Genomic DNA, 26499 nt, shown 5'->3' with positions numbered 1-26499 from the left:
AAGGTATTAGTGAATCAAAGGATATGACAACTTTATGGCATTACTGCATTGTTTCCCTTGATGACTGTGTCATCAACAACAAATAACAGTACGTTATTATGGCCACTCAACTCTCCATTTCTGATTCAGAGCCTTGTATATATAAAACGCCTATCAACTATTGGAAAGTAAATAGACCTTACTATGTAATCTAAAAAAATCATTCTAAGATTCTTTACGTACCTATTTGACCATTAAAAATAGGTCAGGCGTGGTGGCTCATGCCTGTAATCCCAACTTTGGGTGGCCGAGGTGAGTGGATCACCTGAGGTCGGGAGTTTGAGACCAGCCTGACCAACATGGCAAAACCCCGTCTCTATGAAAAATACAAAATTAGCTGGGCGTGGTGTCACATGCCTGTAATCCCAGCTACTCAGGAGACTGAGGCAGGAGAATCACTTGAACTCGGGAGACGGAGGTTGCCGTGAGCCGAGATCATGCCATTGCACTCCAGCCTGGGCAATGAGCTAAATGTCTCAAAACAACAACAACAACAACAAATAGTTTTAACAATATTCTTATCATATTATCTCCAATGCAAACTTGGAAACTATCAGAGGAGGGTTTTGGTTTTAAAGCGTTGATGAATTTTTTTTTTTCCCAGAGCATTTGGTTGTTACAATGGGAGTAGTATACAAATAGATCCCGAAGAGTTGATAACAGGGCCTAATGCCAGTACCAGTTCTCAGAGGGAAAAAAAGAAATGTAGATTTTTCTCCACTTGGCTGAAAATGTGATGTTTGTTAAGGATACTGAGGTAGAAAATGTCCCTTTCAAATACTGATTTTCCTTATGTTCCCCTAAAACATGACTATTATTTCCACTGTCTAAGTTTCCTTTCTGGCCTTCCCCTGCTGTTTGTCAGACAAGTATAAAACTAGAATCTCACTTGCCTGCACATGGATTTAAGTTGCTTCAGAGACCAGAGAAGGTGAGAAGCATCTGTCCCTCGGTATCCTGTCCTGTCTAGGAGATGACGTATCTGCCATCACAGTGCCTCAGGCCAGAACCTTGGGAGGCCCCCTTTGCTCTCCCACTCCACCTCCTTTGCTCTCCTACTCTGAGTTTCGCTCATTGCCCAGGCTGGAGTGCAATGGCACGATCTCTGCCCCCTTTGCTCTCCCACTCCACCTCCAGTGCAACCCTCATAGCATCTGCCACCTTCAAGATACATCCAGAATCTCACCACTTTGCACAGCCTGCCCTTGTCACCTGGCCCGGACCTCCTGGCGCTCCACTTCCCAGCACCTGTGGTCTCCAAAGCCTCCTCCGCATCTCCTTGCTTTGCGCCTTGGGTTTCTGGGGGCAGCCAGAGAGCATGGCCGCCAGGTGCGCGCGGCCACCAGGTGCGCGGCTCGGGGCTGCAGAGAGCCCGCAACGCCGCCTGCGCTGCCCTGCTCCAAGCTCCTGGCCAGCTCTTCTTGTGTCTTGATCCAGATTCTTAAAAAAAGGAAGTCGACTATAGGGCCTCCCGCACACTGGCAATTCGCGCGGTCGGCCCTTGGGGCCGCTGTTTCTCAGCTCTCCTTCCTGCCCACACAATCCCTGCACCCCCACTGCGCTGCGCCTTCCCTGTCCCCGGCCCTGTGCCTTCCCTGTCCCCCGCGCCATCCCTGTCTCCCATCCCGTGCCTCGCCTTCCCTGTCCTCCGCCCCATGGACACCCCTGGCTTGAGAGGGCAGGGGGCGCACAGGCCAATGTGCTTGTCCCTGCATCACATTCATCTTCTGTTTTTAGCTGATGTTACAGATTTCATTTCATTAGAAATGAGTGTTTCTTCCCCGACTTTTGCCAGCTTTCTTTTCCAACTCCTCCCTGGGAAAGGGCAGGGGCGGACACTTTCCCAGCCTCCCGCCCTGCTCTGTTCAGAGTGGCACCTGCCCCACGGTCTGGGCCTCCCGGGGATGCGTCCTCCACCCTGGAGACTGGGATCTTCTTAAATCCCCACTGCTCCCTTATTGTCTCCTCAGCTAGCGGCACCATTGCTTCCTCTACCAGGGTTGTCACATTTTCTTGATTTCTGCATCTTAAATATGACCCACGCGGACCAATAGTCCTTCCCTTTTCTTCCTGTTGAGTGATGATTACAGACTGTGGACGCGTGTGAGTGCGGAGGCTGCTGGGCTGCACCTCCTCCCCCACCCTGCCCTTCCGCCATCCCATGGGTTCGGGTCCATTCTTTCAACATAAACTGCACCTTAATGGTCTCTTCTCCTTTTTGAAATTTTGCATAGAACCAATTCATAGATTACAGAGTAAAATAAATAGAATAAACAGAAATAGAAAAGCAAATAGAAATAGCAAAATAAATGGAATAAATAATAAATAAAATAAACAGTCCCATACCAATCATCCACCATCAACAAATGTTAATGTGTGTTTAACTACATTTGCTGCATTATCTTTTTGTTAACAACTAAGAAACACAGCAGACGCAGTGACACTGCCTCCCTCACACAACTGGTTCTTTCTTCCTTCCCCAGGAGCAGCAACCCTTTTAAAAGTTTTATATTTTTAGAAATATAGTGAAAGGGTGTCTGTCCATAAACAACGCAGAGCATATTTTGTATGTTTTAACAGTGTGTGTGATGATTGTCTGTATTTTGTTTATTTCCATTGACAAATAAAAACTATTTATCAAGGCATTGTGCAACAGCTAAATCAAGCTAATTACCATATCCATGACCTCACATACTTATGTTTTTGTGGTGACAACATTTGAAGTCTACTGTTTCAGTAATTTTCAAGTATATAATACATTCTTATTAATTATAGTCACCATGTTGTACGATAAATAGACTTCCTGAAGTGATTATTTATTTTCCGAAGTCTGAATTTTGACTTAGAGAATAAGAACAATGAATGTTGAGGGAAAAAATAAGGAAAGAAAGAAGGAGAAAAGAAAAGGGAGAAGAGAGCAGAGTGCCTCCTCTAAAATCCCTCCCCACATAGATACTCGCCTTCCCAACCACTTGCCCTGGGCACACGCTGAGTCTGTCCCAGAGGAGACACAGCAGACCAGGGGGCACTGGGGACACACAGAGGAGCCAGGCCAAGCCCCTGCCCTCAGAAGACACCAAGGAACCCCTTGCCAGTGTTACTCAAACTCCAAATGCTCTGGCATTGCCGGGGGCCTTGTTTATTTTTTTTGAGGCGGAGTCTTGCTATGTTGCCCAGGCTGGAGTGCAGTGGTGCGATCTTGGCTTACTGCAACCTCTGCCTCCTGGGTTCAAGCAGTTCTCCTGCCTCAGCTCCCAGGTAGCTGGGATTACGGCCCGCACCACCACGCCCAGCTAATTTTTTTGTATTTTTAGTAGAGACGGGGTTTCACCATATTGGCCAGACTGGTTTTGAACTCCTGACCTTAAGTGATCTGCTCACCTTGACTTCCCAAAGTGCTGGGATTATAGGTGTGAGCCACCGTGTCTGGCCAGCCCAGGCCTTGTTAAAACCCTGATTCGAGGTATGGGGGCAGATGAGGCAATAGGAGAACTAAGCCTGAGGCCCTGGTGAGGAGCTAGAGTCAGAGGGCTCGGCTCTCCTTGTGAGAAGGGTGAAGGAAGGTCTGTACAGAGAAGGCAAAGCCTCAGCTAAGCTGCCGATGCTGCTGCGTGGCTCCCTCTCTCAGAGGGGAATCCAGCTTAGGGGCATCTGTGTTTCTATGTTACGTACAGAATACTTTAAGGGGGAGAGAGAGGAGAAGGGTTGAGAAATGAAAGTTTCCACTCTTCAGCAGTTCCATTTAGTGATTTGAAAGTGCACCCTTAACTGCAGTTCATTGTGTATGTCTGTGTGTGTGTGTGTGTGTGTGTGAAGGGTGGTATTTTTTTTATTGACTGTACATTGGAAACGTGTGTTTAAAAATAGACTGAACAAATGACTAGCTATTTCTCAATATTTGACCCTTCATCTGGGGTAAGAAAGATCAGAGAATTCTTTTATTTGCTTGGCTAAGAATATTTGCCGTCCCAGATGATATATTCTGGATCTATAATTATATGGTGAGTGTAATTCCTTTGAACGACAGCCTCCAATAAAGCTGAATAATTCTGGGTGATGCTTTCTGCTGGGTGATTCCTGGGGAACCTGATGTCTCCTTCAGAGGAGACACTCAGGTGAGTTTTCAGAAAGGGACCTTTCAGAAGTATTGGCCCTGAGCTTCAAACTGAGATAATTTGATAAACTTGGACAAGAATAACTACTGTCTGGACATCATGGGGAGATAAAAAAGGGGAAAAAAACAAGAAAAATGAAAGGGTAAGAAAGGAATTAATTTGCCTTCTTGGCTTGTAAATTGTGTGTGTGTGTGTGTCTGTGTGTGCAGAGTATTTTGGTTGAAATACAAAAATAGACTTTTAGTCATATATCCTAAGTGGATTGTCTTTGATATTTGTTTTCTTTTAGCACAATGAATTTCTGTCCTATATTCTGGATGATTTTCTAGTTTTATAGCAAAAAGTGTAAGCAAATTATAAATACAGGTGTTTGTGAAGCTTATTTCTTTGAAAATACAATAGTTTACAGAGAAACTATGATTCCCAGTTGCATTTGAATTTCCTTGATCTCTCTGTGTTTTGCTTGGTTGCATGGAGAGTGGCAGAAGCGAATGTTGATATTTTCGTTACTGATGATGCAGGCTCCCTTCCATAAGAACCGTTAGAATGGGACCTAGAGTCGATGCTTCAGGTCAGTTCTAAGCAATTCACACAGTAGGGCTTAAATAGTCCTGAGCAGATAACGTTTCTCTGTTTAAGTTCCATTAAGTTAAAGGTTTACTGACTTGGATACCACTCTGTTTAACACACACTACTCCATAGGTGTGGAGCTTCTGAGTGTTCCTTCATTTATGGTCGGGGAGTTGAAATCTGTAGAAATGAAACCGAGGGTATATAGGAACTGTGCAGTCTTTCTTTCTTTCCTTTCTTTCTGTTCTTTCCTTCCTTTCCTTCTTTTCTTTTCTCTTTTCTTTTGTTTTCTTTCTTTTTGAGATGGAGTCTGACTCTGTCACCTAGGCTGGAGTGCAGTGGCATGATCTCAGCTCACTACAACCTCCACCTCCCAGATTCAAGCAATTCTCCTGCCTCAAGCCTCCTGAGTAGCTGGGATTACAGGCGTGTGCCACCAGGCCCAGCTAAATTTTTTTGTATTTTTAGTAGAGACAGGATTTCACAATGTTGTTCAGGCTGGTCTTGAACCCCTGACCTCGTGATCTGCCCACCTCAGCCTCCCAAAGTGCTGGGATTACAGGCGTGAGCCACTGCGCCCGGCTGGAACTATACAGTCTCTCTGTTACCAAGTGAAACTCTTTATTGTCCTAAATATTGCATATTTTATGACCCAGGCAAAGAGTGGCTTCTGACCCTGTCTTTGCAGCCATCTATTGATAATTGGTTTGGCTGTATCCAAAATCATCTCTGCCCCTTCTTCCAGAGGTTATCTTCTGACCTCAGTAACCATTTGTAGCTGAATTTTGTTAAAACGTTGGAGTTAGTTGGGAGCAAACAGGTAAAGTGACTTTAAGCTCTATGAGGACAGAGCCACTTATTATTATTATTGCTATTATTTCTGATTGTTCAACTAGTGCAGTGCTTGGAAACAAGAGTAGGAACTTAGATATGTTCATTGAACGCATGCCTGCCTTGGTCAGAGGTGTAGCCAATGAGAATTGGTCTCTGGTGCAGTTTGTTAATACTTTATATCCCATGTTAGAGACAGTCTCCAGTAGTGTAAGCAAAAGTTACACACATAAAAAGGAAAAAGATTGGTGAATGCTGAAGCAGATGACCCGGTTGCCCAGAACTCTCAATTTTGATGCAGAGATTTTGAATGATATTTTCCCCAGTGGAAATGGAAGAGGATATACTGAATTTTCTCGAGTGTTTTGTGAAAATTGCCCATGCCCATTCCTCTCCTCTTACCTGCTGGCTGCACACCTATAGGTTGGGATTGGGATGTGTGCCAGTGACGCAGACCCTAATGTTACCCATGGCCCAGCCACAGATTCTCAGAGAGGAGGGGAGGTGCCCACATCGTACCAGGAGTTGTTCGTACAGAGGTTGATGAAAAGAGAAGCCTCATTTTAATGCTTTTGCTGGGACATAATGACATCTATTGTTTTACTGAAGTACAGTCATGCCCCAGATCAGGATTTGCTGCCTCCATTAGAATCCTATTCGCTCCCCTGGAACTGTGAGTGATGTCAGTTCTATGGCACCCTTCCTGTAAACCTCTCAAAGCCCCTTTGTGCCTTGGCCCTCCGTGCCCTGCCCATGTTCTCTGCTTCAGTTTGCGCTCATAGCACATTGGTCTGTGCCTGTTCTTATGAGGTCCAGCAGCCAACCTTAGGGCTGTAGCTTAAAACTGCCCTCATGGTTTGTCCTCTGTCTTCCTTCTATGTGTGGAGAATATGCATGGAACTCTGACTGCCTTGGCTGTGGCCAACATGTTAGTAAGGCGGGGCTGAGCTGCTCTCACAAGGAAATCCCCAGAATTCAGCAGCTTTGGATTCAGAGGCTCTTGGTGACTCTAAGGGGACTTGGGAGGTTTCAGCTGCCAAGGTTGGAGGCACTCACCTTTCAGCAACACAGGCCTCCATGACGACCACAGCCATCTGCTTCTCCGTCAGTTGGAGGGGACGCCATGGAAGGACACATTTGTGAGGTCTCTACAGGCCAGTCTGGAAGTCACATGCACCTCCCATCCATTCCCATTTTATTGGCGAGAACTTAAGGACATGGCTCTATATTGCTGCAAAGGAGTCTGGGAAATACAAACGTTAGCTGGCTGTCGTGTGACAGCACTGATATTGGAATCACTGAAAGGAGAGCAGAGGTACTACTCAGCTGGCTGTCCTGACGTTACCCACCAAGCAGGGCCAGAGACCCTGTGGCCTCCTTACCACAGCAGCTTCCGTGGTCTTTTGTCCCCATTTCCTTGATGACAGGGAAGGGAAGGATGTAAAGAAGTCATGTGAGTTCACTGGCTGTCAGCAATCATATTGCCCATCTACTGTGTAAGAGAAGAGAAGAGAAGCCGATCTGTGAGATTGTAGGTCATGGAGCATGCTGTTAACAGCAGACAGCAGTCACAATGACATCTTCAGCAATGTTATTTAAATAACACATACTTGCAGGCAGCTTCTCAGTAATGCAACATTAATATACAAGTGCATTAGGAATGATTACATTTACGGTTGCTTTTTAGTATAGAATAGGGATGGCTTCTTGTTTTTACTTTATTCTAGTTATTTCAAAATTATTTGCTAACCATCTTAATTATTAGCTAGATATCTTTAATTATCAGTAATAATTGGTAGCAATAAAGCAAAATTAACAGTACTATATTATTCAGAAATAAGAGTGAGTCATAGCATTTTAAACCTAAGACCAACTTTTGTATGGTGCCAGTGATGTGCTAATAAAAAAGCATCTTTCTTTATACTATGAGCTTCTCACCAGGGTGGGCACGCATTTGATAAGATCTTTACAATTCCCCGTGGCACCTGGGACCCACAGAAGAGGACAAAATTAGAATCCAGAGTAAATTCTAACTATGTATTAATTTAACCTTACAATATACAATAGTAGGCGAGTGATAAGTAGCTCTTAGCCATATGTAAAAATGAAAATCTTCGTAACAAAGGATTGTGGTTTGGTTCAGTTCATTGCTTGCCCTTTTAGAGGATTCTTGATCTGGCCCCCCCACCCCGTGGATGGCAGATCTGAGTTAGAGGATGCCTGGGCTGAACCATTGGAGCATTCCCATTCAGGCACGAGGAGCAGAAATGTCCCCAAGATCATCGCCAGCCTCTGCCCCGACATGGCCCTGAATGCACCAGAAAAATCATATAACAAGGATGAGAAAAGATGCTGCTTTCCAGCCTGTTTATATTGTCAATTAACTTGTATATGAAACCACTTTTAGTTTTGGAATAGTTTTCTGCCTTTGCCAACTCTTAGCAACAGAAAACGTAGGTAGGTTTGTAGGAAACAACAGAGAAAACTCATGGCAGTGGATTTAACTGAAGGAGAGGAATACCTGGGAAACCTTGAAAGTATTAATTAATAGCTTACTGCTGTTTTTTTCTCTTGCTTTAGGTCGGGCAAACGTGCTAACAGAAGGGGCTGGACAGAGATGGTTTCTATAAAAATGCAAGTCAGCCTCCTGAACCCCCACCAGGGAGTAGGCAGCCTCGGGGGTTCAGGAGGCTTACGAGGATGGGACAAAAGTGAATCATGGTACCAACTAAATTTGACTGGGGTGGGAGTCAGGGTAGCTAAAAAACAAGCTACAGATGTGAGAGCTTTCCTAGTACTGCAAAGTAATTGATTTTTATTTGACTTACGGTTAAATGGTCCCCCTTCCTGTCTGGAGCACTTGTCATCTCTGCATATTTGTCTTGGGCCTGTCCCTTGTGCCTAGCCAGAGTGTTCCTTTTCTGCTCTTGGAGTAGTAGTCTATCTTGGCATTTTCCTGTAATGCCATAGTCCTTAAACTTAACTTCAAGGCATCGTTATGGAATGTGTGCATCACAAAGTATGACTTTTTGAGTAAGAGCAGAGTTTGTCCTGAGATCATAGGATTTGTGAGCAGGAAATGGCTAGTAAGCCAAAATCAGATCATTAAAGAGATGTTTTGCTAATATGCCTGAGTTAAGGAATGGCCACAGGCCACTGAGGGTGCTGACCATTGGTGAACAGCTAGTGGGCGACCCTGGCTTGTTTGTGGGGTCTCCCAGGAGGAGGCTCTGTGTCCAGCCTGCTCTAGGCACACAGGTCCCTTTCTGCTCTTGAAGAAATGATTCAAAGCTCTGTCCTAACCAAGGAAGCTGGGAAATACTCCTTTTAGCATCTGCTGGTATGATTGTTTTTCAGTTTGTCCTAAAGCCTGAGCTTCCTCTTGACCAGGAAATTACAGGGCTTACTGGACTTTGCTGCAGGCCAGCTGTAATTATCCTAAATGTTTATTCTGCCTCTCTTTGTATGCTTTTATGAAGCTACCAGGTCATGAAGGGTATACTCTGAATGGTTAACAAGGCTCAAATATCTTTTTTAAAAAAACAGAACCTTTAGTTTTTCACCTTCTTTTACATTCTTAGCCATACCAGTCACTTGTTAGTATCTCATTGAGAGACCCTGGAAGGGCAGGTGCAACGCCAGAGTGGGGGACAGATTTCCTCCAGTGGGCATTTTCTCTTGATCTGTGAGAGCCTAGAGGAGCGATGTCCACCTGCATCCCAGGGCACGGGAACTCAACATACTTACAGGTCGCAGGTTGTAGATGAAGCAGAACCGGGTGGGATAGCAGCAGAGGTGACACACAGCATTTATACAGATCTTAGTTGCCTGTGATGCAAGGCCAGAGGACTTGAACATAAAACAGTGCATTAAGCCTGGAAATGTTTGCCTATGTACAGCAGCTGAACTGAGATAGGATTTTACAATAGTGTGGGAAAGAGCCGAGGATTTTCATTGGCAGAAAGATCCACATCTGTAAAGAGCTGTGTTTTTGTCTGCTTCATGCAAGCACAGGGGGCTTACTGACTCATTTGCTTGCCCTGACCATGGTCAGAGGTCAGATCAAAATTGGGAGGAGTCGTCAGTGCCGATTTGGGGTGGGGAGGGGAGCAGGTGACTCTTGCTCCTGAAGAAGGGGCTCTCTGCGACCAGAAAGAACCAATTGAGCATCTGAAAAGAGTTGAAGTGTGGGCCCATATCTGGGTAAGAACATGACATCCCGGCTATAATTTTGTGCTAAGAAAAATAGAGCAGTCTCCCCAAGATCTAGTACCTCTTGGCCAGAAGCAGACATTTCCCTTTGAGTTATGCAGCCTGTGGTCCCTCCCCAACCTTGAGCAGCCATAGGTGGTCTTCCTCTGGACAATGAACTCAACCAGAATTATCTACTGGAAGTGGCCAAGTGGTTGTGTCAACCTGGTCTCATTGTTTCGGCTGAAAGAAGGTCAGTTATAGTTTCTATTTTCTCCTGGAGGATTGGAGGATTGCCTGACTCCCACAGTTTCTCCAGGAAACCAAGAGAAATGTTAACATTTATGTTGAGAACAATCAAAATGTAAGAAGATGAGTATAGCCATTTAATAATAATGAAGATGATCCACGGCAGCTGTGTATTGGAGGAGCTTCCTGAAACACTGAATGGAGAAGGTTACTGGGGTTGACTAATGATGTCTCTCTTAGCGTGGGATGAGTATGAAAGGTATGCCGAGTGACTTCTCTTCCTTTCCTAACACGTATGTTCAGTCGTGAACGCTATCAGAAATGTAGGAAGCTGTCTAGGCTATAGGCCTTGTGAGTAAGAGCAGTAGACACTGGCCTGTCAGAGACTGTGGTTGGCCAGAAGGTTGGGCTACTCTGCTAAGGCACTTCTGGAATACACAGTTCACTTAGCTGATGAGTGAGCCCAAGGTGTACCCGTCATTCTGCAGCTCAGAGGGGCTCGGCTCCTCTCCCTTCGCCCTGCAGTGTTTTCTGTGGAAGCGACACATGCCTTGTTTTCTGTGTGAGAGCATGTGCTTGCATGCCTGGAAGTATCTCCCTGGAGAATGCCAACTTCCAGTGTTTTAATGGAAGTAAAGAAAACGTAAGAAGTTCCAGAGGAAGTGATCACTTTTGTATTCTTACTTTAGACATTCTGGTCTGGCTGCAGTGGCTCATGCCTGTAATCGCAGCACTTTGGGAGGCTGAGGCAGGCGGATCACCTGAGGTCAGGAGTTCGAGACCAGCCTGGCCAGCAAAGATGCGGTTTACAAAGATACTGAAACTGCAGCTCTACGAAAAATACAATAATTAGGTGAGCACCTGTAATCCCAGCTACTCGGAGGCTGAGGCAGGAGAATCTCTTGAACTTGGGAGGAGGAGGTAGCAGTGAGCTGAGGTTGCACCACTGCACTCCAGCCTGGGCAACACAGTGAGACTCCATCTCAAAAACAAAAAACAATACAAAACAAAAACACATTCTGGGACAAATAGTGAAATAATAAATTTGGAATTGGGTTAAATCCATTAAGAGTAAGTTCACCAAACACTCTAAAAGCAATGAGAAAATCAGTTTATTTGCTTATTTTTGCAAGTGTACCAGCCAGTTTAAAAGTTGCTCAGAAAGTGGGAGATAAAATTGTAGACAAAGTGGGGATGGTGTCTTGCTTGTAGTGCGAAGATGGGTTCAGGAACACATGACCCTTGAAGAAAGTGTGACTGGGGAGGAAGCCTGGAGCCTGGACAGACCTGTCTTTGACCACAGATGGGGAAGGCACCACAGATGCCAGTTCCTGCCCTTTCAGGAGAAGTGATGTGCCCCCGTGGTATTCAGAAAATGGGTGTCTGCAGCCCTGTGGCAATCATCAGGAGATGACTCTGTTCACGAGAAGTGGCGGACACTTGCACTTCACATTGCCTCACAGAAACAGAGAAAAAATCAAGCCAAGCAGCAGAACAGTGTAGCTGTTGGGCCATATGGGGAAGATAAATGCCCCTGCAGGCTTGGCGTTTATAGCAAACCTTGACATAGAGCATAGAGGATGTCTCAGGAACTTGGAAAACCACACCACCCAGAAATAGGGAGGTGTGGTTCCTGTATTAAAATTGGAATTGTGGGCTTGAGTGTTTACAAAGATAAGAGATTTTTTTTGTGGTGGGGTGAAGTTGTATATGTGTATGCATGTTTACACACGCACAGAGTAAATGATAAAGGGGTTGGGGATGCCTAGAGCAGTGGTTCTCCACGGGGGTGTCTGAACGGCCAGCCCTGGCTTGCCTCTGCTACACTCCCCCTGGCAGCACCCCACCTCCCTTCCCACACCTTGACCTGGCTCTGAAGGGGTATTCAGGGGAGTGGATCTCAGACAGGTGAGGCCAGAACACCGAGAACCATGGTCGTGGAGGGATATGCATTTCCAGTTGGAAGGATTCCCCGGAAAGGGAGCTAAGGAAATTCAGGAGTGAGCCACAGCAAGTCAGGAAAATTTGGGAGTAAGTCAAGGGCGTTTATGGGCAGCCAGGCAGGAGAGGGGCCAGGATAAGACCTTAGCGGCATGGACAGCATCCATGGGCCAAGGCCTTGGAAGCCGCTGTGTCAGAGAAAAGATGGAGGGCAACAGGACCCAGTGGGCTGTTGAGGGGTACCTGCAACTTGAGGAGAGGGAGACATTGAATAGCACGTATAGTTTTGCTTAAAAGCCAGTAGAGTTGTACCTTAGAAACCGACCAAAATAGAATCTAACAGGAGCTGAGGTGGAGCGTGAGCTATGAGAAGAAGACAAAGCGAGGGAAGATGAGGGGAAATGGTTCCCCTTCCCTTTGTAGCCCCCGCCCCAGTCACTCTGGCTGCCTCCTACCTGCCCTGTAAACAGTAGGAGGTTCCTCTTCAAAGAGACTCTCCTCTCTGTCTAATTAGGAATAAATCATAACTTCTCTTAGAAGCAAAATTTATTCTAAGACCTGTGCTAACATTCTTAAATATCTGCTAGCCATAATAAAGAAATCAATGTGGCCGGGCACGGTGGCTCACGCCTGTAATCCCAGCACTTTGGGAGGCCGAGGCGGGTAGATCACGAAGTCAGGAGATTGAGACCATCCTGGCTAACACAGTAAAACCCCATCTCTACTATAAAATAAAAATGCAAAAAACTTAGCCGGGCATGGTGGCAGGCACCTGTAGTCCCAGCTACTCGGGAGGCTGAAGCAGGAAAATGATGTGAACCCAAGAGGCAGAGCTTGCAGTGAGCCGAGAGCGCGCCACTGCACTCCAGCCTGGGTGACAGGGTGAGACTCTGTCTCAAAAAAAAAAAAAAAAGAAAGAAAAGAAAAAAGAAATCAATGTCCTTTTATGTTATTAGCTCTTAGCTCCCACAATTTAGCCTAAGTATTTGCCCTGGCATGCTTATACTAACCCAAGCGGGCATTAGGTCATAGCCTGTTCCTCTTCCTTATTTGAAGGTGTTTTTACCTTTCTCAGCATTCCACAAGTTACTTACTCCTTCCTTTGTTCTCTGCCTTTGCCTCTTTTAAAAAGTTCTAAGTTGCTAGCCAAACAGGACAAATACAGCATGTGAGGTCCTGTTCCAGCCAATGGAAACTGGACACAGCAGCAACGTGGATGCATCAGGTTATAAATGACCCTGTCTCCTTTGTTTGGTGTCCTCTCGTGGCAAAACTGCTGGCGAGTATACCCTTTCTGCAGAAAGTAAAAATGACCTTGCTGAGGAAATTAAATTTATGTTCCAGTGCTCTATCTTTATGGCAGCGAGGAACAAGCGTTTCTAACAAATGTGACCCATGTAAGGCTGAGGGACCTTTTTGTGAGCCAGGACAAGGAAGGGCTTAGTGGATGGCCATGGGCAGGTTCTCAGCGTGCTGGCTCCCAACTGTTCTCTAGAGAGGGGAGGCCATACCCAGCCACCTGCAAGTGCAGGACTGACACAGCCTGGAGGTCACAGCTGCCCCAGGGCTGCAGAGTTCTGACTGGACTCTGAGAGGCAAGCCATTCCCCTCCCCTCTGCAGTGCCTTCTCCTGTCCCTGTGCAGGGACCCTGGTCTGTAGAACACTTCCTGCCGGTTAATGAGGAGCCCCCTGCTGGCTCCCCATCACGATGCCCAAGGTGGGGAACTGGGAGTGTCACACCCCTCCTGGGGCTGCCAGGGGATCAGCAGCCGTATCTGCTCTCCAACTTCCCAGTGGACCACAGCCCTCCTATTAGGTAACTTTTGTAGCTCTTGGGTTTTCCTCCTGACTGCTCTGACCTGCTCACCTTGAGTTGGAAAGAAGCGAGGGAATACCCTGTATCCCTCACGACTCCTGCTCTGCACCACCTGCCTTTACATGAGAAAATGCACAGCTCTTCACCAGACCTTCTTTCTAACTCTCCCCGCTTCCCAGAAATCTAGGCTACTGCCCTCCTCCCCACCCCGCATTCCTGCACTAGCAGCTTCACGGCAGTCGCCTTCCTCTGTCCCCTCTTTTTATTTCCAACAAGAGATAATATCTTAATGGGAGAACAGAGCGGGGCATGGCAGAAGAGCTATAGAATCTGAGTCCCACAGGTCATGCCAGAAAATAGGAAAGGACTGTGGCTAAATGACAAGATTACCAGGAGAACCTCAAGGAAACTGCCAGTTGCTTTGAAGGTGAACTTCATGGGTGACCTTGAGATGCGTATGCTTGGCAGCCCTTCCCTGCAGTCATGGGGATGTGCACTTGACCAGCTGTTATGCTTTGCATCAATTCTAAAAGGAGGTGGCAGGGGAGCCCCAAGGAGGGGCTGATTAATTATTTGTTAATTAACAATAGAGTACCGAAATTTGTGAGTGATTTAAACAGACAAAAGCCATTCAGTTTTACCTGGAAAAAATGTGATTATTCCCTCTCTGATACACTTTTTGAAGAAGACAGAAGGATGGCATTGCAGCTCTTGCACAGATGCTGCTCACAGAGGCTGGCACCTTGCATATGAAACCCATGCATATGAAATCATGGGGCTTGGGACCAGTAATATGATGGCTGATGCTCTAAGGCACTGTTCCTTAAGAGAGAATAAAAGTGAGCCACCTCCAGCCTGGGCAGTGTGCTGTGATAGTCAGGAGCAAAGGTAAGAGCACTGGGGCCCAATCTTGATTCCCAGACACAGATGCCTAATGGGAGCAAACACACGGAAAGATGCCTCCACCTCATTAGTAGTAGGGGAAGTGCAGTTCAAAACCATAGGGAGACACTGCTTCACACACACGAAAGACGGCTGTTCAAACAAAAGGAAAACAAATGTTGGTCAGGACATGAATAAACTGAAACCCTTGTTCATTGCTGATGAGAAAGTAAAATGGTACAGCCACTGTGAAAAACATTTTGGCTGTTCCTCAGTAAGTTAAACATTGGAATAACAGGCCGGATGCAGTGGCTCAATCCTGTTATCCCAGCACTTTGGGAGGCCGAGGTGGATGGATCACCTGAGGTCAGGAGTTCGAGACCAGCCAACATGGCGAAACCCCATCTCTACTAAAAGTACAAAAATTAGCTGGGTGTGGTGGCGGGTGCCTATAATCCCGGCTACTCTGGAGGCTGAGGCAGGAGAAGCTCGAACCCAGGAGGTAGAGGTTACAGTGAGCTGAGTTTGCGCCACTGCACTCCAGCCTAGGCAACAAGAGCGACACTCCATCTAAAAAAAAAAAAGGAATAACTTATGAGCCACAATTCTGCTCCTAGGAATATACCCAAAAGAATTAAAAACAGGCTGGGCACGGTGGCTCACACCTGTAATCCCAGCACTTTGGGAGGCTGAGGCAGGCTGATCATTTGAGGTCAAGAGTTCAAGACCAGCCTGGCCAACATGGTAAAACCCTGTCTCTACTAAATATACAAAAAATTAGTCGGGCATAGTGGTGGACGCCTGTAATCCCAGTTACTCAGGAGGCTGAGGCAGGAAAATCGCTTGAACCTGGGAGGCAGAGGTTGCAGTGAGCTGAGATTGCACCACTGCACTCCAGCCTGGGCGACAAGAGCGAGATTCTGTCTCAGAAAAAAAAAAAAAGGAAAAAAAACCCAAAACAAATTAAAAACAAGTAAAACAGTACACAAATGCTTATAGCAGCTCTGTCCACAGTAGCCAAAAAGTAGAAACAACACTAATGCTCATGAATAGATGAGTGGATAAGAATGTGGTATATACATCCAAACATTCAGCCTTAACAAGGAATGAAATACTGATACATGCTGCATTGTGAGCAAACCTTGAAAACATTATGCTAAGTGAAAGAAGCCAAACACAAAGATCATATGTTGTTTGATTTCATTTATATGAAACATTTGGAAGAGGTAAATCCATAGAGTCCAAAAGCAAACTGGGGTTTGTCTGGGACTGGGGTGGGAAAGGAGATTGGGGAGTGTCTGCTTAATGGGTACAAGGTCTCCTTTTGGGATGATGAAAACATTCTGAAATAGATAGTGGTGATGTCTGGATGAGTGTCAATGTACTTAACACCAGGGATTGTATGCCTTCAAATGGCTAACATAGTTAATTTTATGTTATTACACACATTTTGTTATCATAATTTAAAAAAGGAAAATAGCCAGTGCCTGGTCCGGCTCCAGGGTTTCGGATATGCTTGGATTGGGGTGCAGCCTGGGTGTGCACATCATTAATACTCCAGGGAATTCCATGCAACTGAATTTGCGAACCTTTACCCCATGGCTCCACCACTTCCTAGTGTGTGACCTTGGGCAACCACTCACTCGCTGTACCTGAGTTTCCTTAGCTGTGAAAAGAGGATCATATAATTACCTTCCTCATAGAGCTGGTATGAGGGTCAAGTGGGTTAATATGTGTAAAATACATGCCTGCACATGAATCTATCACCATTTTCTGAGCCTGGAGTTTAGATTTCCTCCCTAACCGGCTGAGTTGTTCTCTTTGCACCTGTCAGGTGTCAGCTCATATGCTACCCAGGTGGAGAGACCACACTTCTGCTAGCCTGGGACAGTCCCAACAATGCTGATGTCACTGCGTTCTTTTCCATTAGGCTTCCTTTAGATCACTTGAAAACTAGTTCTAATTTGAATAATAAATTATGTGGTCACCCTCTGAACCCTCTTCTACAGCATGCTACATGCAGGTAGTGATGAGTGATAAGTCCCTTAGCAGATTAGAGAGGGCAACATTATAAACAGTGCATCAGAGAATTAGTCTACTCCCCGAGAAGAGAGGCTCTGGAACCACGCAGCTACTTTTCCTGCTTCTTAAAAAATAAATCCTACTTTTCTTGAAAAGACATTTTTGCCAAGGGGGAAATCTGATCAGCTTATTTCCTCCACCTCATGACTCAGTGACCTGGAGTTACAGGGAAGCCTTCCTGATTTGGTGCACGTTTTAGAAACAATCCTATTTACTGCACAGGAATTGTTCCCTTTTTTGTTTTGTTTCCGTATCCTTTAGTGGTACCCTTTCAGTCGGCACCCAGACCTGCCCCGTGCACGTCTACAGCCGAGTTTCTCATTCCTTTCCTGGTCTAGTCCATAGTATTATTAAAATGCTCTTTAACAAAAGGCCCACTTAAAATGAAATACTTGGTTTCATTTGGAGAAATCCATTAATCTGGAGGAGGGCTACACATAAAGTATCACTCTTGATGAAGTATAGAAAACTGAACTTATAAGTCAGTTATTCAAAATGTGTCACCACATAAATTATGGGAAATTTTACATGCACATTTGAGAGGGAAAAACCTTCCCTTTTTCATTAGGATTGTATTATTTATATAAATTGGAAACTCATTTTTCCCTGAAACTGTACCTAATTGAGTTTGCCTCAGCTGAAATCTGACCACAAGCAGTCACCACACATACTCACACACACACGCATGCAGATTGAGGCATGCCCTGTGAACATCCTTTCCCTGACGCTCTTCTCTGTTGCTGCCAAGCCCCCACTCCTTGCCTTGTAATTCTGGTCAGTCACTACACTGCACATCATGACTTAACCTTTCATAACCTTCTCTTGCCTTATCCTTCCCCTTGGATGCCTTTCCTCTTTTCCTCCTCCACCTGCCCTGATGAACTTTGCACCAAACCTGCAAAATGCAGAGACAGAAGCCCTGCATCTGCTCCCTCCCCCTGGCTTGGCTGGAGATGAGCTTCTGTGGTCTGCTGTGGCCACTGTCACAAGATCCTGCCTGCCTGAGGACACACATCACATGTCATCCATCTTTGAAGCACCCCAGGGCTCATTTCCTTTTAATTTACAAGCTTTTCAGAAACCTCTGCCTTTCTGAAATTGTCATTATTAAGCATTCTAAACATTCAGATGCCTCACAGATGGTCCTGCTTCATAAGACTGAAATACTGTCTGATAGCTCACCCTCAATCATATCTTCCAGTTTTGTTAAGAGAAAATAAAATATCAGGTCCGGCGCGGTAGCTCATGCCTGTAATCCCAGCACTTTGGGAGGCCGAGGCGGGTGGATCACTTGAGGTCAGGAGTTCGAGACCAGCCTGGCCAAGATGACAAAACCCTGTCTCTAGTAAAAATACAAAAATTAGCTGGGTGTGGTGGCATGCTCCTGTAATCCCAGTTACTCAGGAGGCTAAGGCAGGCGAATCCCTTGAACCAGGAAGGCAGAGGTTGCAGTGAGCCGAGACCACACCATTGCACTCCAGCCTGGGTGACAGAGTAAGACTCTGTCTCAAAAAAAAAAAAAAAAATCAAATACCAGTTGAATACTCTTTGTTTGCTCATTTTAAGAAAATGTCTTGCCAGCCAAGAAATTATCAGAGAGCTTACGTGGCACGGTATTTTGTTGGCTGAAATGTGCATCCAGACCAAGTAGCTTCTGCCACTTTTCTTCTTCTGAATACTTAAAATGCCATCCCCCAGGCATTCCATGGGGAAACTTGGCCAAAAAAGAGCAATCGTTTCCTACTCGCCTCACCCTGTAGAAAAGAGATTCCTAAGTTCCATTTTCCTGCCCATTCCTGGTGATTAGTTCACATGAAGCTGGCATGCTTCATGGTTCTTGGTTTGCCACTTCCTCGGAATCAGTGCAGGATTTCCAGGATGCCAGAAGACAGCTCGGGATTTAGCTCAGGGATTCAGCTTAAGGAGTGTCTGTCAGGAAGGCTGTGCCCCGAGGATAAGGAAATGCAGAGACAGAGAACACCCTCTTTGGAAGGAAAGTTGGCCTTGTCCTTACCCAGGACTGTGCCAGCCACCACAGATGAGAAGCAGCGTTCTCCCCATTCTCACCTTGCCAGGAACTTTGACAGACCTGAGCTGCTCTGCCCAACAGACCCCAGGGAGTGTCCATTCACCTCATCTGGTTTATGTCGCATTGTTCTGCCTTGAGTCCTGTTGACACCTGTATCCGAAGAAAAGCCAATGTGGATAACAGGTTCTGAGTTGAATCTTCCCTGCCACTTGATTCTGTAACAAAGCATTAAAAAAAAAAAAAAAAAAAAAAAGTTGTAAAGCCTTTCAAAAGGGGGCAGCATCGTCTAAGGAGAGGAGGCTGCAGGCAGCAACAGGAACGTATTTCTAGTTTCATCTTTCTAATTGATTCTGTTACTAAGGAACTGAGCCATCCTGAGTAGCTCCATCAGTCTCCCGGGCCTCAGTTTTTCTCACCATCAAAACAACAAACATCATGCCATTTTAAGAGGATCTGATCCCATTTAGAAGAGCCTCTGCTGAGAGGATTGCTGATTGCCAGCTCAGAGTATACTTATTGTAGCCAAAAGATATCCCTTAACCTTGACACAGAAATCAACATCTGAATTCCTCAATAGCCATGTCAAAAGATCTAATCAGACTTTTGGTAGACTTGATTAAATGAGTCAAGATATAATTGTATTTGTAGGATAGACACCTTTGAGAAATGGAAACAAAATGACTATTCATCTCTTAAAAAAAAATCAATTTAAACAGAAAGATTTCAGGTACAGCGTCTCCTGTTTGTCCCTGGAAGTGTATTGTGCAGTACAGTAAGGGACTGAAGTCCATCAAGCCCCTTTTTGTTGTATGAACAAATTGATCCATCTTAGGCTTTGTAATGTGGGTGTGCTTGTGAGGCAGCTCTGTGAGGATCTCTTCGAGAATTTTGGCAAAGGGAAATGAACCGTGGCAGTTTGTACTGACTCGAAATAGGAATGTTTACCTTGAACGTGCTCAGCTTCCTGTCTGGTACTGATCACTGATCAATTATAAGTCAATGAGCGAGGGAGACAACGTGTTTTCTGTGGTACTTGTGAGCCCTAAAAGTATTCCAGGGACAACCTGCATTCTCAGGGCCCTATCAGGTTCTATGGGGCCCTTGTGCTGTTGGGGCCACGCCCCTGCTGCCTAGTGCTAGCTCTACATAGCTCCTTGTCCCTGTCAGTGGAATAGTATTTTGTGGTCACAATAAAAGTCAAATAAAAGGAAAATAAGCTTTGCTGAGACGAGTACATTTTAAACAGAAGCAATCAAATATGTACATATATATACGCGCAAACACACCCATGCATACATAAATGTGTGTGCGTGCGCGTGTGTGTGTGTAAATTTAAAATTAGGACCCATGTCATATATACTTGCTGCAGATGATACTGGTTTTATTTTGAGCCGACACTCAGATCTGGAAATGGTTCGTTTCGTCTTCTTCCTGTCCTCTCTCCCCAGATGTGCATATGAGGGTCAAATCACTGATATTTTATACTGAATGTGATGAGTTAATTGGCTATCAGTGGTGTGATGACATGGACACAGAGAGTTTTGCATTGTCTTTGGTGGATGCAGTGGAATTTGACTATCCATCGAATGACAGCAGCTGGCCTGGAGGAAGTTTAAATCCCACCAACCAAAGTCCCATGAAGCCTGAGACAGAAGGTTCTATTTGCTTAGTTTTCTTTTCTCTGTTATTCATTGCTTTTTCTTAATGATTTATCTGGTTGCACTTGCAACTCCTGAGAAAATTTGATAAGATCATGACTGCCAAAATCTGTGGATTTTGGTGCCAACCTTTGGTGAGAGCTATGACTCACTTCCCTACAAAAAAATAACTTGATATTAAAAACATGTATATATTGACAAGCTTGGACAGGAAACCAAACCTCTCTTGCAGGCAAGCAGTGGCCTGTCCCTCATGAACTTTGCCACTTTGTAGCAGGAGACAATCAAGGAAACTGGGATAATAGTGGGGGCCAAGCGTTTTGACTCCAGACTGCATACATTAAGCTCTTGGTTTTCCCTTTCACTTCCTGTTGATATGAGTCAGGACTTTAAAGGATTCAATACTTCACAATGTTTTCCTCCCATATTATTCTGTGGATTGTTTTCTAAATTCTGTGCACAAATTCCAAAATTAGGGAAAGAAGGAATATAGAAATGAAACACGGGTATTCTCTGGACAGCACAAAGTTTTTGTCTTCCCTTGGGTTAAAGGGAAGACACTGTTGAGTAGCAGAACTGAGGAGCGGGTCTGGTGGCTCAGGACCATTGGACCCTGCAATCGACCTCCTTAGGAGTGTTGCGGGAGGTGGGAAGAGACATTTGTTAATTGTGTAGAACAAATTAGGGGAGAAAAATCACCTGTTGTATTGAAATTCAGTTAAGCTCCAGAGTCTCAGATGATGGCATCATGAGGAGCCCATTGTGTGAAGATAATCCACATCAGAACTCCTAGGAGGACTTGGGATGGGGTGCACTTTCGCCTTCTGACTTTCCACCGTTCAAGGTCATCTCACTGTGGCCCTCATGAGGTCATTGTCATTCAAAATAGATACCAGAGAAGAAGGAAACCACATATATAGGACACTTCTAATGTGCTTTATCTAAATTACCTCATTTAATGCTTGTAATAACTTTGAAGGAAATGGAATTTTCCCCATTTTAAAGATGGGGATGTACCTACTATATGGGGTCTATTCCCATTCGTTACCTTAAAAAGTAGATAATCCAAAATGTCCAGGATGCTTATGAGAGCAAAAAAAAGTTACGAATTAAAACCTGAAATCAATGTGAAATGGGAGGCGGCTGTAAAGTTCTTTTAAGGGAGTATTCTGCACAGACCTTCCTTAAGTGCTCAGGGCATTTACAGGACAGAGGTGTATTCACAGCAGTGTTGAGTGATCAGTCAGGCAGGCATAGTTGTGGTGAGGACCAAGGACAAGAGGAACTGGGAGTTCCATGTCTAGACAGGGTGGAGTGAAGACAAGCAATTAGATATGTAGTTGTGGAATGCACTACCATGGACATTGTGTTTCTGGGATGCCAGATGGGGCATGTATGCTTTAGAGATAGCAGGTGGCATGGGTGGAGGTGTGTAGTTCTTCATCGACTACCACAGCTTTAAGCATCCTCCAAAACGTGCGTTCACGTGTGAGTGCACGTCTGTGAGCATGCATGTGAGAGTGTGTGCACATGTGCCTGAGTGTGTGCATGTGCAGTCACTGTCAGCAGAGACGTTGTGGATGAGGAAACACAACAATGTGGAAGGTCCCATTGTCCATGCTCTGGCCATATGCTAAGTGACTACTGATGAGGAAAGATGGGGTTTGCAATCCCCCTGAATCTGGGGGCATTTGCACAAACCAGCCATCCAGCAAAACACCTTTCGAGCTCCAGAACTGTGAAGAGCAAAATCCCTTCTCTGGTTTGCTTCCTGTGCTTCATTTAGTCTTCTAGATCCTGCAGGGTTAAGTAAATCTGAGTTGCGTCTCCCTGAGTCCTCACTGTTGCCATGGAGGGGGATGTAAGGCAGAGTTTATTTTGCGTGGCTTATTTGCTTAGTAATGACTATGATGGCTGCAGAACTCAAGGACTCAAGGGAGCAACTTACATTTTTCTGTGGGAGCCTAAATAGGCATTGATGAGTTTTCTGGGTGTTAGTTTCTTTTCTGTTATACCACCCTCACCTGTTTCCTATGGAAACTCTGTACCTGATGGCCAAAGCATGGGGCATCAATGATGTTCAGTGTCTGCAGCGAAGCACTAATGGCATGAAAAGCAGCTTTCATGGAGTGTTTTGTCCTTTGGCTTTAATATTTCAGCACAAGAAAATCTGTGGTTCAAATTTTTTTCAGGAAAACAAATGATCGTATAACTGGCAGAGCAACAGCGTTTGCATCTGAGTACAAATAATACTGGGCCATTGTTTAATATGATGGATTTCCTTTCTATCTTCATTTTAAATATGGAGAACCAGTTGTTCACATGAAATCTTACCCACAAGCTTATTGTGTAAAACATGAAATCATAGTGACCCAGAGGGTCATCTGTCTTTTCATTCATTCTCAGGAAGGTTGACTGAAGGGCCCTCCACCTACTAGGAACTGTTTGGAGCTGGGATTACATGATTACATACAGTTTTCAGTAAAAATGAGTGATAATTAGTGTGTTCATTGAGTTCACATCTTAATGGGAGAGGAAGATACAAACAAGCAAGTATAATAATCATAATAGCTAACACTTATTGGGCACTTACTTTGTACCAAGAACTCTTTTTTTTTTTTTTTTTTTTTTTTAAAGTGGGATCTCACTCTGTCTTCCAGTGACACCAGCATGGCTCACTACAGCCTCAAACTCAGGTTCAAGAGATCCTCCCACCTTAACCTCCCAAGTCCCAGCCAATGTGCCAAGAACTCTTTCAAACTCTTTTACATCCAGTCACTCATTTGATTCACATGATAGCTTTGTAATGCAGGAACTATTATTTACCCCAGTTTTACAGGAGATAAACTGGGGTAGGGAGAAATTAAAAATTTGCCCAAGATTTGTATCTTACACACACACCAAAAAAACCTCATCTAAGGTCAAAAGAAGGAATCAAACCCAGGCAGTGTCTCCAAGGTCTGTGGGCTTAACCCTTTACTGCATTGGCTCTCAGTGTTGACTGTGTCCATGGTAACAGGTGCTGTGAAAGAGCTGTCGTGGCTAGGAGAGAAGAAGCACCAGGACACAGCATGGTACCATCTTGTTTTCAATTTGAAGTTAGAGTGCTGGCTCTGCTGGTTCCCCAGATGCTCTTTCTGCACTAGCACTTACATGATTCTGTTAACAGACCTTAGGGAGAAAAAAGATTCAAAAAGTTTGTGTGTCCTATAGCCTGCTCCCCCTGGTATAGAAATTGCCCCTTGAGAGCAGTTAATTAGTGTGTTGGTTTGTATTTCTTTCAGCTTATTAGGTATCCGTCACTAAGTACTGTACTGATGGTTCTAGACAGTCTTCATAGCATATTGCTTATACCACATTGTCAGTTTTCCTAACTTCTGAAAATTAGAAGAAACATAAGCCCCCTCCTGGCAACAAGTGGAGTACTTCCCAAGATGACCAAGATTGTTGGTGTCTTCCCCATGGGGATGTATTTCTTGATCAGTTCCTTCCTCTTTTCAGTGTCTAAGAGCTCATTCTGACAACAGGTTAAAGTTTTAAGGAGGCCAGTTCACACCTGCAGGTTGGTCAAGAAGTGTAAATGATTCTAGCTGCTAAGTGTTCTCTTAGTGGCCGAAAGAGTCTGCCATCGCCCTCGAAAGTGAGCCTCATAGTATGAGTCTGTTCTGCAGCATCTTCTCCAGCTTTCCCTGGAAAGCTACAGGTGGGGCTTGCTAAAGCCTTTCAAGCTGACCGCAGAGACAGCTGCCGTGCAAGCTCAGGTGGACGGATTGGAACTTTGTCTTCACATGTGAGCATTCATACAGGGAGAAGTCATCTCACACTGATTTGGTTTTCTGTTTGTCTCTTCCCCAACAGGGCTGTTTAACGACACCCAACTCCCCATCCATGCACTCACGTTCCCTTACGCTGGGTCCATCCCTCTCGCTGGGCAGCATCTCAGGGGTGTCCGTGAAGTCGGAGATGAAGAAGCGCCGAGCCCCTCCTCCTCCAGGTTCAGGTCCACCTGTGCAAGACAAGGCATCGGAAAAGGTAGGGCAGTGGGCCGTTCTAGCAACCAAAGCATCTTTTCAATGACACAGTTGATTCTTCCAAAGCTCCCTGGGAACACAGTAATCCTTCATGTTTGTGGCTGTAGCGACTGGAGTGTTGAGGGCAAATATTTAAGCTTTATTTAGAAGTAAAGGCAAGATGCCAGGAAGGGCTCGTGTTTTTAACTCGGAGAAGCTGAGTTCCCCAAGGCAGTCAGGATGCACCTAGCAGCCCAGTCCTGCTCCCCACACACCCTAAGATGTCAGATCCACCATGCAGGTGTAAAGATAAGGATGCAGTCTTCTTCCCTGGGCTGAGATGTTTCTGACTGACTGCATCCCAGCTTCCTGTGGAGGCAGTATGCCACAAATGCCAACATTTACAGAAAGCACATTCAGAGTCCATTCATTCTGTGGCAGGACTTTATTTCCTAATCCTTGCTGCTTGGGTCATGTGGCCTAGCCCATTTGCATAGAGAGTGTCACACCCCTGCTAGTCTTTAGGTTCAAGGCCCCTTTTTGCTCATTTGCTCTCAAAATATCCTAAAAACTGTCTGTGCCTCCTGAATGTGAGGCTTGGCCCCTGGATCTTGATTAAAAGTCATAGCAGCAGAAACGAAATGGCAGGGTCCTGACATGTCATGTAATTTCCTTATCAGCCTGCTTGTTGGTCTGTCCAGGTATGTCCATCTGTCTGTCTATTTTTGCAAGTCGGTCCTCTGGTCATCCATCTCTGTTCCTTCATGGGTGTTATTTATCCCTGGGTCTCAGAGACCATCTTGTTCCCATCCTTGATCCTTCATATCCCTAAAAACCTATCTGAAAAGCCTGTAGTGAAACACATTTTTGAAGAAAATATTTTTATTTTTGTGTCTCTTAAATATTTTCTAGGCTGGGCACAGTAGCTCACGCCTGTAATCCCAGCACTTTGGGAGGCTGAGGCAGGAGGATCACCTGAGGTCAGAAGTTCAAGACCAACCATGGCCAACATGGTGAAACCCCGTCTCTACTGAAAATACAAAATTAGCCGGGCATGGTGGTGCACGCCTGTAGTCCCAACTACTCAGAAGGCTGAGGCAGGAGAATCACTTGAACCCAGGAGGCAGAGGTTGCAGCGAGCCGAGATCATGCCACTGCACTCTAGCCTGTGCAACAAGAGCAAAACTCCGTCTCAAAATATATATATATATATATTTTTATATAAAATAAATATATTCTATATAAAATATAGAATATATATATATTCTAATGTGACTGACTTATTTCGAGTTCTTCATGATATATTAGCTGTGTTTTCCTAAAAGAAATTTAGGCACAAATGGTACCTTTTTGTTGTACGCATCCATGATAAGATGATGCAAATGGAAAACACAAAGCTGTTTCTTCTGATTATCTATAGTGTGTCTCATTAATTTGCTTGGATGTAGATTCTGAACTTTTTTATAACATGCAGACCATATTGATAGCATTGGCCTTTCCCAGCTACATGCCCCTGGGAATGTCTTTTTGCTTTGGCTTAGGATAGGTATTTCTTTAGCAGTAATAAAAAGTATGACTTCCAGGATCAATATTATGTCAGCTTTTTTCTTTTAATAAGAACTATATTTTCTTAATGTGATAAAATGTAGATGCTGAACTGTACCAGCATTTTAAAAATTTCTTCCACCCAGAAAAGATGTTGTATTTTTCTGCATTTAATGTGCTTACCCACAGTGGATAAAGTCTGCTTGAGTGGGAAAATGTGCAGTAAGTAGAGAATTGGGAATTCTGAATGAAAAATAAATAGTACTTTATACCCTGTAGAATGAACAGAGTTTCCTCTGAGGCAGTAAAAGCTTTTTGCTGAAATCTGTTTTATTTGGCACAGAATGCATGGAGAAATTGGCTCATGGAAACCATCTTCCTTTTTAAGCACATGAGTGGCATATGGATTAGATTTAAGCATTTGCTCTGAACATGCTTTTTTAAACTGAAAGGTATTTTGTTATTTACTAATTTCTGGGAAAGGAACCCAAAAATGTATTGTCGTTGTTGTTAGGGAAGAACGTCAATTCCTTCTTCATG

The 26499-nt window shown here is 44.8% G+C and overlaps 1 protein-coding gene across 3 annotated transcripts in view; it reads left to right on the top strand.

The window, feature by feature from the left end:
- Nucleotides 1-26499, top strand: part of COBL (cordon-bleu WH2 repeat protein) — a 303066-nt gene that overhangs the window by 150640 nt on the left and 125927 nt on the right. For all 3 annotated transcript variants that reach the window (XM_023232060.2, XM_023232059.2, XM_023232062.2), the window contains exon 6: nucleotides 24263-24436. In XM_023232060.2, coding sequence (XP_023087828.1) covers nucleotides 24263-24436 — 174 coding nt within the window. The remainder of the gene's footprint in view (nucleotides 1-24262; nucleotides 24437-26499) is intronic.

Source organism: Piliocolobus tephrosceles, chromosome 8 (assembly GCF_002776525.5).
Source record: "Piliocolobus tephrosceles isolate RC106 chromosome 8, ASM277652v3, whole genome shotgun sequence".
Lineage (NCBI taxonomy): Eukaryota > Metazoa > Chordata > Mammalia > Primates > Cercopithecidae > Piliocolobus > Piliocolobus tephrosceles.
Note: the sequence above shows the minus strand (reverse complement) of the source record. Positions and strands in the feature narration are given on the sequence as shown.